At 41.5% G+C, this 15,921-nt stretch overlaps 1 protein-coding gene across 2 annotated transcripts in view; it reads left to right on the top strand.

The window, feature by feature from the left end:
• Positions 1-6,200: 6,200 nt before the first annotated feature.
• The window catches only part of STAM (signal transducing adaptor molecule), a 76,856-nt gene continuing 67,135 nt past the window's right edge, over positions 6,201-15,921 (top strand). The window contains exon 1 of one of the 2 annotated variants that reach the window (XM_019460653.2): positions 6,201-6,394. In XM_019460653.2, coding sequence (XP_019316198.1) covers positions 6,355-6,394 — 40 coding nt within the window. In that variant the 5' untranslated portion in view covers positions 6,201-6,354. The remainder of the gene's footprint in view (positions 6,395-15,921) is intronic. The other variant, XM_053894652.1, reaches the window with a different exon arrangement.

Below are 15,921 nucleotides of genomic sequence, written 5' to 3'. Positions count from 1 at the left end.
TCTGTTTCTATGGACTGATTTCCCCTACTGGTTATTAGTCACATTTGACTGGGCCTTCATGTGTCCAGTAGGTTTTCTTGGAGTCTAGCCATTTTACATATTTGAATGTTGTATTTTAGAAGAGGGGGGGGAGCATTCCTTTTAATTTCATACTTTGTTTTATCCTTCATTTAGGTCATGTCTTGATCTTTTCAAGAAGTACCATTTAAGCTTTTTTGGAGCAGATAAAGAGTAGCCTTTTCTTTTAGGCTACTACCCATTACTAAGACATTACTTTTTTGTGGTTATCTATTAAATACTCAATATATTCAATTGGGTTTCTTCAGACTTTGAGAACCCAAATGCTTCCCATACTTGTACAAACTCTTGGGATTTTTCAGATTTTGGTTCCCTGGAAATAGCTTTTTCCTTGAAAGTTCCAGCATACAGCTAGACTTGTAGAGCTCTACCTGACCCATGACTAGATTAGCATTCAACCATAATCTCAAGGGGACTCCTGTGCAGATTTCTAGAGCTCTTTTTCTACATAGTACCCTACTAGTATCCTGTCCTCCAAACTCTAGCCCCTTAGCCTACCTAAACTCGGATTTTTCTCTCTTTAATACAATAAGACTATTTGGTTCCTTTTGGGTTCCCCTTCCTATAGCATAGTCCAGAAACTGACTCTAGGCAGAAAGCTGTAGCAATTGCAGGGCTCCCTTTTCCCAATTGCATGTTCCCTTTCTCCTTGGGATTATAGTCTGTTGTCTCATGTTTGAAATCAATTGTTTCATATATCTTATTCAGTGTTCTGTTTGGTTATGGTAAAAAGATTAGTCCACGTCCTGTTACTCCCTCATGGCTGATGAGTATACCATTGGAAATATGCTACTTTAATCATGACAAATTTTATTTCTTTAGCATATTTAACATGTATTTATGGGACACCTACCATGGAAATGTAGAGATAAGTAAGTCACAGACGAAAGCTATACAAACAAGTAAAATGTTACACTATTGTGGTAGCTTTCAAATATAGTCCCTGAATTCTTAAATAGACCTTCCATCAAGAATTGGGTTTCGGGCACCTGGGTGGCTCAGTCGGTTAAGCATCTGACTTCGGCTCAGGTCATGATCTCACTCATGGCTCATGAGTTTGAGCCCTGTGTCAGGCTCTGTGCTGACAGCTCAGAGTCTGGAGCCTGCCCTAGATTCTGCATCTCCCTCTCTCTCTGCTCCTCTCCTGATCATGCTCTGTCTCTCTTTGTCTCTCTCTCAAAAGTAAATAGATATCTTTGAAAAAAAATTTTTTTTTAATTTTTTTTTAACGTTTATTTATTTTTGAGACAGAGAGAGACAGAGCATGAACGGGGGAGGGGCAGAGAGAGAGGGAGACACAGAATTGGAAGCAGGCTCCAGGCTCTGAGCGGTCAGCACAGAGCCCGATGCGGGGCTCGAACTCACAGACCGCGAGATCGTGACCTGAGCTGAAGTTGGACGCCCAACCAACTGAGCCACCCAGGCGCCCCTGAAAAAATTTTTTAAAAATTGGGTTTTATTTCCTGTGCCTTTTACTATAGACATTGTGACTGTTTGTCCAATAGAATATGACTGATATGATGTTGTGCCCCTTACCTACCTCAGGTCTTCGTATCTCTTGGAATGCTTGGTCCAATATGTTGGGAGAAAAAGGAGACACACAGGAGGTCCCATGTAGTTCTAGCTGACAGCCCCAGTGACCTAGCCAACTGCCAGCGTCAATTGCCAGACATGTAAGTGCAAAAGCTTTCCAGTGATTGCAACCCCAAGATGTAGGATCATTCCAGACTTTGAGGCACCCCTGCTGACACTGTGTGGAAGAGAAGGAATCTGTGCCTGCAGAACACTGACTAAATTTCTGATTTGTAATCAAAGAAAGGATTATCGTTGCCTTAACAAGACTTTGGAGTGGTTTTTATATAAAGACACTTGGAATAAATATAATACCACTAAGTGCTGTGACAGAGGTCGCCAATAACCAACTAATTAACATGTATTTATCATGTGCCTATTATTGGTCAGGTACTGAGTACAGAAAGCCCAGAAAGGGAAGTGAAATCTGAGAAGAGGTTTAGAGAAGTTATAGAATCAGAGCGGAAAAGGCAGAAAAACTTGCTTGTTTGAAGATAGGGAAACCATGGAACATCACAAATGTTAGAGGAGAGACTATGAAAAAAGACTGAAGAGATGAGATACTCAGGGGCCACTTCAGTAAGGATATACTTACTAAAGAATCAGAATTTAATCCTGAAGGTAGGAGACTACTCTGCATACCTGTAATCATGGAATTACTTAATGACTATTCTCCAAACAGGAGATACTCCAAATAGCAGATACTCCAAAAGAGGTTATCTCATATACAGCATTTATCCTTGTTATTTCCAACATACAGAATGGTACCTTGCACACATAAAGTGTTAATAAATATGTACTGAACGACTGAAGAACGGATATGAGAATTCCATAGGAATGACACAATCAGGTTTGTGTTAGAAAAAATCATTCCAGCAGGGGTTTGGAGAATGGTTTGGAGATAGGTAGGTGTATCAGTCAACTCTGGTGCTGTAAGAAATGATCATAGATTGGGAAGCTTAAACAACAAATTTGTTTTTGGAGGCTGGAAATAGATCAGGAGGCCAGCATGCTCAGGTTCTGGTGAGAACTCTGTTTCCGGCTTCCCTTCCGTGTCCTCACAGAGGAAGCTCCCTCTTGCCTATTCTTAAAAAGGGCACTAATCCCTTGGGGCACCTGGGGGCGCTCAGTCGGTTAAGCGTCCAACTTCCGCTCTGGTCATGAGCTCACGGTTCTTGAGTTCAAGCTCCGCGTCCAGCTCTGTGCTGACAGCTCAGAGCCTGGAGCCTGCTTCGGATTCTGTGTCTCCCCCTCTCTCTGCCCCTCCCCCTGCTCGCACTATCTCTCTCCCTCAAAATAAACGAACGTTAAAAAAAATTTTTTTAAAAAGGGCACTAATCCCATCATGAGGGCCCCACCCTCAGGACCTCATCTAAACCTAATTACTGAATTATCTACCAAAGGCTTCATCTCCAAATGTCATCACTTTCGGGGTAGGGCTTTAACATGAATTTGGGTGGGATGCAAATCAATCCATAACAGTAAGAAAGTAGAAAAACATAGGAGGTGGATGTAATAATTCATCTAAGAGATGATGAGGGTGTGAACTAGTGTGAATAATCTTCCTGGGATATTTCTTTTCCTAAACTTTAAAATTATAGATATCCCCTGGAACAACTCCATTTGCACACTGCTATCATTTTTTACTGTAGAAGAATTTTCAATGTCACACCAAAAAGAAAAGGAACTAATATTTTAAAATTAACCACAGAATTTATTAAACCCATGTATTATAGAAATTATATGTAATTTCTAGATTTTAAAAATTTTGGTAATCTTAAAAGTGCCAACTCCTGCAGTTTCAATGTGTTAAGGGATAATAACAGAAAGCTAACCTCAAAATACAAACCCATTTAACTTTTTATATTTGACTTTTATGTTAAGCATGACAATATTAAAATTTCTACATTTAAAAATGTCTATTATTTATAGCATATAAATTATAAAGGTCCCAAATAGCTGAAGGAATTCTTTTAGGTTGGAAGACAAGGATAATGGTATCAAGACTAACTAATTCCTTCACTATTCCCAGTGCTTTCACATACTGATGATCAAGGCTCGCACAATTTGATCACTAGCTTATTGCCAGCAACACGGCAACTCAGTCTCCTTATTGCAGCACAAAGCACGTCCAAACGCATTTTTATAAATAATTGGCTTTGATGCAGGGCGATTATGGTAATGTGCCCCAGACACTGCTCAGGACCTTAAGATGGACAAGCTGTCACTTGATTCTATCAGATTAGTCACCAAGAACCGGTTTTAGAGAGAATGTTCTGCTTTTCCCATCAATAGTGATGTTTTAGAATAATTTTATACTTGCCATCATGAAACACAAACAAGCTTTCGGTACTGGCTCCTCAAGATGTTAAGAAGTGGTATTACTAATATGCTACATTTTTTACACTGTTGTGTTTTAACTCTTTTTCTGCTTCTGAAAGAAATAGAGGCTCATCGTGAAAATATTTGGAAAACATAACATGCACAAAGAAGAAAATATCATCTCAAATCTTACCACTCAGAGACAGCCCTGTCATAATAGTCTCATGTATTTCAGGCTTTAAAAATTGGGCGTATTCTGTAATTTTACGCGTTTTTGTAACCCGCTTTTAAGAACTTATGTATCTGGGGGCGCCTGGGTGGCTCAGTGGGTTAAGTGTCCAACTTCGGCTCAGGTCACGATCTCAAGGTCCGTGAGTTCGAGCCCCGCGTCGGGCTCTGGGCTGATGGCTCAGAGCCTGGAGCCTGCTTCCGATTCTGTGTCTCCCTCTCTCTCTGCCCCTCCCCCGTTCATGCTCTGTCTCTCTCTGTCCCAAAAATAAATTAAAAACGTTGAAAAAAAAAAATTTAAAAAAAAAATTAAAAAATTAAAAAAAATAAATAAAACATTAAAAAAAAATTTTAAAAAGAACTTATGTATCTGGATGTCTTTGTACGTAAATACACATCTACATCATCACCTCGGACGGCTGCGGAGTTTCTACATCGTGTGTACTATGATTTGCTTGACCAATATTAATTATAATGATTACTTACGTTTATTTAGTGCTTACTACATGCTAGGCACCTAAGGGTTTGGTTTGTATTCATCCATTCCATGCTCACAACCCTATGATTGTTCCTGCTTCTCACAGATGAGAAAATAAAATTGAAGCACCAGGAGGCGATGTAATTTATATTGGGCATTTTAGTGGTGAACGACGCTTTGATATCAGAAGCCACGTTGCCACGCACACCGTTGTTCGTGTCCTTCAAGACTGTCTTTAGGATAAATTCCAAAAAGTAGAATTGCTGGGTCCAAAGGTGTTCCTACTTTTGTAACATCCTTTCAAACAGTTCCTTTAGGAAGACTGTATTAATTTAGCCTTCAGTCCCTGTCTGAATGGGCGCAAGGTATCCGGACGCTACTTGAATTTGCGTTTTTCACTTTCAGCAGTGAGATTTCATTCGCCACGGATTTTTGTAAGCCCGCCTTGCATAGTGATCCCGTCGCCGACAAGTTGGAAATATTTGTTTACACGCTACGTGTGTTAAGGGCTCTAACCGGCGGTACGATTCACAGAATTCCAATTTATGCGCAAGCTGCTCTTTAAGTTGGTTCCAAGTGGGACACAAAACCCCCCGGAAGCTGCTTAAAATTTCTACGTGACATAAACACAATTTGTTAAAGACTTAAAAATAAAGTTACCAAGTCAACATTCTGAGGTGCTAGGAATCCCTCATCAATTTCTAGCCCCATTTCTCAGTTGGTTTTGGTTTGGATTTTTTTTTTTTTTTTTTGGCTGGGTCTGGGAAGCGGGGCGGGGACGGCTCTCGCAGACATTCCTGGGGCGTGAAACTGATTTTCCAATCGCCACAACTGTTCAGTGACTGCACAGTTCGTCAGGCGCGCCAACGCCCAGCTAGAAGTGCTTTCCACAGAGACTCAGAAGCCAGGCGTCCGGGGACTCTCGGGAAGGTGCCAGCGTTACCTCAGCCTCTCCGAGGGAGCCGCGCGCCCTGACACTCCCCTCTTTGAGGATTCGGGCCAATCGGTTCAGCTCACATGACTTCATCCAAGCAAGTTTCTGGTCACCTCGGGCAGCGAACTGAACTCACGGCTTTTTGACTTAGCTGACCCCCAACGAAGGAGTTTCCGTCCCCCCTCAAGAGGGACTATAAAATCATGACAACTGACTGAGCCAGGGCCGGGCATGGGGTCTGGCTCAGTCCTCACGCGACCCTTTTTCTTTCTCGGTCTCTGATTCACGCCTGGGCTCGGTAGTCGTCTTCGGCGCGCCTGGAGGACCCCGTCCTCCGGAGACTCCTGGCCAAAGCAAAAGCAGAAAACACAGGCATTATTCCTACTCTCGCGCACGACCGATCGCAAGTGGGGGTCCGGGAGAGGGGATTCTTTGGTGGGGCCTGATTTGGCGGGGCAGGTTCCGGGCAGGTCCTGAGCAGGCAGCGCCGAGGTCGCCTAGGTTCCCGACAGGCTCCGCGCGGCGGGGGCCTTGCCTGCGCCTCCGCTGTTGCCGCCGCCGCCGCCGCCGCCGCCGCCGCTGCCGCGGTTGCTGGGGGTCGGTGAGAGGTGGAGCTGTCCCCAAGCCCGTGGAGTCCGTCTGTGTTGCTGTTTTTGCCTGAGGAGTCTTCCTTCCGAGGTCGCTCCCCGACTCCCGTGGTGTCGAGGGGGAGTCCCTGCGGACGCCTGGGCACGCAGCTGAGATGCCTCTCTTTGCCACCAATCCCTTCGATCAGGATGTTGGTAAGTGCTTTTGCCGCTCCCTGTCCGCCCCGCGCCGGAGTGCAAGCCCACCCTGCCTGCTGTGTGCGGGCGCCCCTGACCCGCTGGCCGGGGCTGAGCGCTTCTCCTTTCCCGAAGCTCCTTCTTAAAGAGTTTGGAGGAGGTTGGGGGCTTGGCTCACCCTCTTTGAAAGAAATGGGACTCAGAGAGCCTGCGAAATGGGCCTTGGACTAGCACTGTGGGTTTCAAAAGAACTGCTTCTGATGTCGAGGGCCTCGGAGGAACAGCTGGTGTAGCATCTGGTGCTGGGACAGTGCTTCTGGAAGAAGAGAGTTTGAGAGCCGAGCAATATGTCACCTAGGGTAGGATGATAAGCCCTCCAATAAAGTGTTTTCCCTGGACAAATGTTAAACGTTTGGAATAGGAGAATGTTTTGGGTTAGTTTCCTTAGGGGATTTAAAAAACATTTTTGTTGACTGTAGAGAGAGGAGAGAGCTTCTGGTGCAGGGTTGATTCTCAAAAATGTTAGGAGAGATGCAAATGGAATGCTTGGAAACGACTGGAACCGAATTTAGGACCGGAACCACTGTGCTGCATTTTTTAGCCTGGCTCTCAGTACTTTAAGAGGCGTGGAAGAGAACCTTAAATCTGAGAATGTTAATTCGTTTTGATTTTGAAATGCCTTTTTTGTTTTGTTTTTCTGTTTTCTGAGTCGTTGGTCTTAGGTCCTGATCGTACCGACTCAACAGGTTAGTTTTTTGTTTGTTTCTGGTCTGAGGGTAATAATTACAGGACTTTGAGTTTCCTGGAGAAGAATTTTGGGGTGATTTGAATGCACTTAGGAACCAGTTTGGCATATAAGTGTGGAATGAAAGCAAGCCAGATACCATGACTAACTACCATAGTAAAGAAATATAAGGACACCCTTTTAGACTTGCTTTTTATTTTTTAGTATGATTTAGCTACAAAAGGTAGGTGTTGAATTTTGCTTTTTAACTCTTCCTTAGAGTATGTCACTGAGTCTTGGAGGTTTGGGTTAAGACTAGAAAGGAGTTCACTTGGCCACTGCCTAGCTTGTAGTGAAATCATAGGCAAGTCACTTAAGCTCTCTGAGTCCCAGGGTGCCCATCTTTAAAGAGTGGAAAAACACATTATTTTTGTGATCAATGAAATAATATGCATAGAGGGTCTACTACGGTGCCTTTCTATAGTAGTCACCTACCAAATGATAGCTCTTTTTGGTTCCAGTTTCAATGAATGTCCTAAATCAGCAGTGGGTGGAACTTTAGAGATAGCCAATAATACTTAATAAATAATTGGAAAATCGCGTTTAATTCAGTAGGCACTTAGCACACAGATCCCTGACTCACAGTAGTTCAACTTAACGATTTTCAAATTTAGGATGGTGTGATAGCGATATGCATTCAGTAGAAACTGTACTTTGAATTTTGAATTTGGATCTTTTCCCGGGAGAGCCAGATGCAGTTGGTATGATCCCCTCTCGTGATGCGAGGCAGTGGCTCCCATCTGCAGCTCCCCGTTAGCCGTGCAACCGTGAGGGTAAACTCCCCGTATACTTAGAACCATTCTGCATCCTTAAAACCATTCTGTTTTTCACTTTCAGTACAGTATGCAATAAATTACGTGAGATAGTCAACATTTTACTATAAAATAGGCTTTGTATTACATGATTTTGCCCAACTGTAGGCTAATGTAAGTTTTCTGAGTACATTTAAGGTAGGCTAAGCTAAGCTGTGATGTTTGGTAGGTTAGGTATATTAAATGCATTTTTGACTTAGGATATTTTCAGCTTACTGTGGGTTGAGAGCTAACCCCTCATAAGTCTAGGAAGATCTGTATTTACAGGACACTGCCTCGGTGACATAAGAGAGTGATGAATAAGACATGGTTGCTGCTCTCAAGCAGTTTTATAACATTACAGTAATTTCTAGGGCAAATGTTCAAAATAATTTTTTTTAAGTTTATTTATTTTGACAGAGAGAGAGAGATGGGGGAAGGGTAGGGAGGGAGAGAGAGAGAATCCCAAGCAGGCTCCGTGCTGTCAAAGCGGAGCCTGAAGGAGGGCTTGAACTCACAAACCTTGAGATCATGACCTCAATCAAGAGTCAGATGCTTAACTCCTGAAACAATTTCTTAATATCTGCTTCTTTGGTTTCCAGAACTTTTATCTAGTTTTCATGGCTGTATATAATCTAGTTTTCAACTACATTCACTTTTATATCCTACTGACTTTTTGAACACACGTTTATATTGGGGTTAAACAAATTTCTTAAAGTCAAACTCTCCCAGTACCTTTACCACCCAATTCAAACACAGGCTCTGTCAGCCTTTATACTTTAACTTGTATTATTATGGCTTCCAAATTGCTGCACGTGCCCATGATTAAAGGCCAGCTCTGGGTCCAACTCGTTTTTCAATCATTTCCTGATTACTCTAGCCTAAAGTTTCTTAGTGACACTTGACATTTTGGACCAGATAAATGTCTTTCTTTTGCAAGCCTATCCTGTGCAATGTAGGGAAGCCTATCCTGTGCAATGGAGGATGTTTAGCAGCATGCCTGACCTCTACCCAGTAGAGACCAGTGCGCCTACCCGCCGTCCCCCCCTCCCCCACACATGATTTTAAAAGTTTTGACATTACTAAATGTCCCCTGGGGGCACAAAATAGCTCCCAGCTGAGAACCTCTCTTTTAGCCTACTGGAATCTTTGCCCTTTTCCAAACTCCTGCAATGCTTTCTGTCTTCACCAAATTATTTAGTATTAAAGATAGTTACATTCTGTACTATGTTTCTTAATTATTTTATTAGTTGCAACATATTAGGTGCCTAATGTTCAATTGAGAATGTCTCACTTGAGCTTACTAGATAGTAAGCTTCTTGAGTGTAGGAACATTCCTTTGCTCCAGGAAAGCTTACTTTTTTTTTTAATTATATTTTACAGAGAGAGAGAATGTGTGCGGGGGAGAGGGGTGGGTTGGGGGGGGGGGGGGAGAGAGAGAGAGAGAGAGAGAGAGAGAGAGAGAGAGAGAGAGAGAGAATCGTAAGCAGTCTCCAGTGTCCGCACGGAGCTCCACTGTGGGACTCCATCGCATAATCACGGGATCGTGAACTGAGCCGAAATCAAGAGTTGGCTGCCCAACCGACCAAACCACCCAGGCACCCCTGGGGAAGCTTACTTTTTAAAGTTAGTCCGGTTCTGTATTTGGATTAATTTGCTCCACATGATCCATATATCAAAATATCATGAAAGGCTACCTAAGGAGACCTGTCAGAGACTCCCAGTAAGTAATTCTTGGAAAGAGTCCTTTAGACTCCCATGTTAACTTTTTTACTAGTATGATATGTAGAATACTGTGTGTAGAATAAATTTAACAACATTCCTTCTTCTTTGTCCATCAATGAGTATGTGACATTAAAGCAGTCCTACTAACTCACTTGATTTAATATAACTTAATGTTGTATTTGTACTTTTTCAAAATTAACTGTCTTTAGCTTTATTTATAAACTGAAATGGTGAATCAGAAATTCACTATCTGACTTATGTAATGTAACATTTTATACAAAGAGGCAAAATACTGGTCATAGCTTTTTCCTGGAAGAAATGCTGAAATGTGTTGTTAGAATGTGAGCTCTAAGAGGACAGAGATTTTTGGTTTGCTCAGTACTGTATCCCAAGCATGTAGGCCACTGTCTGCACTAATAAAACATTCAGCAAACATTTATTGAATAAATTAATCTTATTTTGGATGTTGTGTTTCTTGCTCAGTTCAACTGTTGAATTACAACGATAACTTATTCTATCGAGCTTTTATTTCAAAGTCCCTAGTGACTTCCATCTTGCCAAATCTAATGGTCAATTCCTAGTCTCTTTGTTGATCTCTTAGTTTTCGTCTTTGATATACTTTATTCAGTTGGTTTCCAGGACACCAAACTTTTTCTAATTTGCTGCTTAGCTCCATTTTAGTCTTTCTGGCTTTTCCTTTTGTGACCTTCAAATGTTGAACCAAACTTTAGGCTCAGTTCTAGAAATTCTTTTGACATTTTTCTTCTTGCAGTCTTACTAGACAATTTAACTTAGCATTAAGAATTCAGACCTTGGGGGTGCCTGGGTGGCTCAGTCGGTTAAGTGTCCGACTTCAGCTCAGGTCACCATCTCAGGGTCTGTGAGTTCGAGCCCCGCGTCGGGCTCTGTGCTGACAGCTCAGAGCCTGGAGCCTGTTTCAGATTCTGTGTCTCCCTCTCTCTGACCCTCCCCTGTTCATGCTCTGTCTCTCTCTGTCTCAAAAATAAATAAACGTTAAAAAAAAAATTTTAAGAATTCAGACCTTGGAACTATACTGCTTGAATTCAATTCCTAACTTTGCTGCTTACCAGCAGTGACCTTGGGCTAGTTGCTTAGATGTTCTGTGCATCAGTTTCTTTATCTTTAATATGGGCTATTGAGGTAAATGGTTCTTGGTTTTCTTACCTAAACCTTCTCTTTTCTTCATTCTTGCCTGTTTCAGTAGATGGCACCATCGATATTCCTGTCACTCATCTCTAATGTCTAGCTAGGAGTCATCATTGATTCTTCTTTTTTCACATTCCACATCCATTCTGTCAGTAAGATCTTTGGCTCTACTTTAGTCACTTCTCCTTTCCTTACCATTATTATCTTACTAGTCCAGTCATTGATATCTCTCTCATAGACTATGGCATGAGCCTTCTAGTTGGGCTGCACAATTGCCCCCTACAGTCAATTCTTATACAAAAAAGTCAGTGATCTTTTAAAAATCTTAGATAATGTCATTTACTTGCTCAGAACCCTCCAGTAGCTTCCCATCAACTTACAGGGAAATGCAAATTCCTTATTGTGGCCTACATTTAGGCCCCTTCCTGTGTCTCTGATATGATTTTGATCTCCAGACTCTATCATTCTAAGCCTCTTGGGTCAGAACACTCTGAGCTCTTCCCTGCCTCTGTCTCTGTATTGTGCTGTCTTTTTTGCTTGCAGTGCCTTCCTCCCCAATATTTGAAGATCTTGATGTCCATTACATCCTTTAAGACTGTGTTCAAATGAGTTTCGAAGAGAAGCTTTCCCTAATTACTTTCTATAAAAAAAATCCATTTCTACCCTCTCATTCTGTTTCCTTGTTCCATTTTATTTTTCTTTATGGTATTCAACCACTTGACATTGATTGTTCCCTGTATAAAATACAAACTCCACAGGATGAGAAAATTTCATTTCTATTTTTTTTTAATGTTTATTTATTTTTAAGACAGAGACAGAGCATGAATGGGGGAGGGTCAGAGAGAGAGGGAGACACAGAATCTGAAACAGGCTCCAGGCTCTGAGCTGTCAGCACAGAGCCCGATGTAGGGCTCGAACTCACGGACTGCGAGATCATGACTTGAGCCAAAGTTGGATGCTTACCTGACTGAGCCACCCAGACGCCCCGAGAAAATTTCATTTCTATCCCTAGTATCTTAGGGACAGTATCTGATACATAGTAAGCAGTCAATAAGTATTTATCAAATAATGAATTACTGATTTTTTTTTTTTTTCATCTCCAGTCTTGTATTTCTATTGGGTATTTTGTTATCACCTAGAAATCAATCTATCAGAAAACTGAACTTATTTTCCAGTCTGGTTCTACCTTCATTATATGGTAAATATTTTACACTGTATTAGTTGTCTTGATTTGAAACCCTAGAGGCATCTCTGAATTATTACCTTGCCTCTTCTAAACCATATCTTTGTTTTTGTGATAGTACTTTTGCATTCCTAATCAGAGTACTTTGGACCAGCTCATATCCTATAGACTTGGACATGGTTTTAGTCTGTTTTGTTAGTCCATTCAGGATCATAAATCACAGCCAGTTTAATTTTCATAAATGTTAATGCTATTCTCCTGCAGTATGGTGTGATGGAAAGACCTTGGGCTCTGGGTTTAAATGGCAGCTGCAGCATTTGCTGTTAATAAATGGGCACGGTATGGACATGAACAAGTACAGAAGCCCTCTGCGTTCACTTTCCACCTTTGTAAATAGGGATAAAAATATCTACCTCATGGAGTTGTTATTAGGAATATTTATAAAAATACATGATGTTCTGATTCTTTTTTAAGAATTTTTTTTAACATTTATTCATTTTTGAGAATGAGAGAGACAGAGCATAAGCGGGGGAGGGGCCGAAAGAGAGGGAGACACAGAATCTGAAGCAGGCTCCAGGCTCCGAGCTGTCAGCACAGGGCCTGACGTGGGGCTTGAACTCATGGACTGCGAGATCATGACCTGAGCTGAGAGCTGAAGTCGGACGCTTAACCGACTGAGCCACCCATGTGCCCATGATATTCTGATTCTTTACTGGAAATGAATATGCTTCAAGTCTGGCTTTTTCAAAATCATATTTAAACTTTCCTTAAGTATTCTTTTCTTCTGTGCTGATGACTGGTACTTCAGTTTAGTCATGTATGTCTAGATTCTTGGGAGTCATTCTTGACTTCTGTAGTAATTTTCTACGTTCCAGACAACAGACACATATGGTCTACTCTGTGCCAGCACACGGATCATGCCCTTAAGGATTCTGGTGTTGCTATAATCTCTGAGCTTTATCTTCCTAACAGGTCTTGAATCCACATTCATTTTCCCTCCATTCATTCTTCCCCTCCTTTCTATTCTCATTGCCACTGCTAGGGCAGGTTTGGGTCACTGAGCTCTTAGATGAGTACATTAGCCTCCAACTGTTATCCCTGCCTCCAGTCTGTCCCCAGGAATTTTCTAGGTGGTTGATCGTGATATTTCGAAAATATAATATAATCATATGGCTCCGGTGATTACGGCATTTCAGTAAATCTACAGCTTTCACAGGAATTTGACTTTTCAGCCTAGAATGTAACACTTGTTAGCATTTAGCTCCTTTCTTACCTCTTCATCCTCACGTTCCACTTTTGTTTCTCAAGGCATGTTTCTTTGTTGGTTTTATATCACTGCTTTTTCAGGTGTGGATCCTCTGGCCTGGCATAGCCTTCTCTTCATTAGTTTTCATTAGGGTTGTTTTAAGGATATGATACATGTAAAGCACTTAACACAGTACTTGCTATAGTAAGTAATGGACAAATTTTAGCTTCTCTTATGATAAAGTTAGAAATAGCTGTGGAGCCTCTAGAGACTACTCAGATTCTAAGGGATGGGATTAGTTACTGTGAAAACATGCTTGGGGAGAAATGTGAAAATTTAGAATACAGGTCTATTAAAGGTCTGATAACCACTGGGTTAAGAAATTATACTCATTGTTTCTTCTGTTTTAATTTTATCTATCCTGTAAAGTTTTCTTTGTATAGCTTTTTAGGTTTTCATTTCTATTTTGTGCTTTTCTCTGAGATGCTTCCATGCTGTTCTTTTGACGCCTACTGATTCCTTTCTGGTTAGTAGAGCTTCAGATTGCTTTTCTTTGTAAACACAGTTTCTAGGGGTCAGCGGGACTAGGGACATAAGATGAAACATTTTTGAAAAATTGATAACCATAATCTCAAAAAGACAATAATTTCTTTAAGTCTTGCTTTTTCCATTAGCTCTTTTTGATGAACTATTACATCTCCAAACTGATTGACCTTTTTTCCCCCCTATAGCCGGAACATGATGGGCAATCATCCTGTCAGCATTTCTTACCTCCCCAAATCTTTTATTAAATTTTCAAAAATGTTTATTTTAGAGAGAGAGAGAGCGAGCAAGCACACACAAGTGGGGGAGAAGGGCAGAGGAAGAGAGAGAGAATCTTAAGCTGGCTCCATGCTCAGTGTGGAGCCTGACGTGGGGCTCCATCCCACGGCTCTGGGATCAAGACCTAAGCTGAAATCGGGAGTTGGACGTTCAACTGACTGAGCCACCCAGGCGCCCCGATTTAGCATAGTTCTTAAGGGCCCTAGGATTTCCATAATGATGAACGAGCATTGGCTTCAATTTAGACACCAGCTGCATTAGCCTCTAACAGGAGGGTCAGCCTGTCTTTCAAAGCTTTGAAGCTAAGCATTGACTTCACTCTAGCTATGAAAGTCAGAATTGGCGTCTTCTGCCATAAGGCTGTTTTGTCTACATTGAACATCTGTTTAGTGTAGCCACCTCCGTTATCTTAGTTACATCTTCTGGATAACTTGCTGCAGCTTATACTTCAGCACTTGCTGTTTCACCTTGCACTTTTGTCTTCTGGACATGGCTGCTTTCCTTAAACCTCATGAAAACTCTGCTATCTTCTAACTTCTGCAGCTTCCTTACCTTTATCAGCCTTAATAGAATTTGAAGAGAGGACATTCCTCGGGGTGAGGCTTTGACTTAAGGGAGTGTTGTGGCTGATTTGATACTCTCTCCAGCCACTAAAACTTTCTCCATATCAGCAATAAAGCTGCTTCACTTTCTTATCATTTGTGTGCTGGAGTACTAGAGTAGCATTTTCAATTTCTGTCAAGAACTTTTCCTTTGCATTCACAACTTGGTTAACTGTTTGGTTCAAGACACCTAGCTTTTGACCTTTCTCAGCTTTTGACATACCTTCCTCACTAAGTTGAATCATATCTAGTTTTTTATTTAAAGTAAGAGATGTGGCTCTTCCTGTCACTTGAATACTTAGAGGTGATTGTTGAGTTATTAATTGGCCTAATTTCAATATTTTGTGTCTCAGGGAATAGGAAGGCCCCAGAAGAGAGAGAGAGAGAGAGAGCCACGGAGAGAGGGGGGGAAGGAGGGAGAGAGATGGGGGAATGGCCATTCAGTGGACAGTCAGAACATACACATTTATCTATTAAATTCATTGTCTTACTATGGACGTGATTTGTGATGATCCAAAACAGTTAACAGTTGCAACATCAAAGATCACTAATCTTTGTATTCAGGCATACCTTGAAGGTATTGTGGGCTGGGTTACAGACCACTGTAATAGAGTGAACATATCAATAAAGTGAGTCAAATGAATTTTTTTTGTTTCCTGGTGCATGTACAAGTTATGTTTATAACATACCATAGTCTATTAAATGTGCAATAGCATCACTCCTAGAAAGAATACATCTTTTTTTTTTTTTACAAATTTTTTTTTAATGTTTATTTATTTTTGAGAGAGAGAGAGAGCGCGCGTGCAAGCAGGGGAGGGGCAGAGAGAGAGCGAGACACAGAGTCTGAAGCAGGCTCCAGGCTCTGAGCTGTCAGCACAGAGCCTGATGTGGGGCTCGAACTCATGAACTGCGAGATCATGACCCGAGCCGAAGTCGGACACTCAACCAACTGAGTAACCCAGGCACCCCAGTGCACACATTTTAATTAAAAAGTGCTTTATTACTAAAAAATGCTCACCATCATTTGAGCTTTTAGCAAATCATAATCACTAATCACAGATCACTGTAACAAATATAATAATGAAAGAGTTTGAAATATTGCAAGAATTATCAAAATGTGACACGTGGAAAAATGGTGCTGATAGACTTGCTCGAAGCTTGGTTGCCACAAACCTTCAATTTGTAGAAAAAGCATTATCTGCAGAGTGCAATAAAGTGAAGTGCA

This window comes from Panthera pardus, unplaced genomic scaffold (assembly GCF_024362965.1).
Source record: "Panthera pardus isolate Hobbes unplaced genomic scaffold, ASM2436296v1 HiC_scaffold_6, whole genome shotgun sequence".
NCBI classification, from domain to species: domain Eukaryota; kingdom Metazoa; phylum Chordata; class Mammalia; order Carnivora; family Felidae; genus Panthera; species Panthera pardus.
The sequence above is the reverse complement of the archived record's forward strand: the minus strand, read 5'-3'. Positions and strand labels throughout refer to the sequence as shown.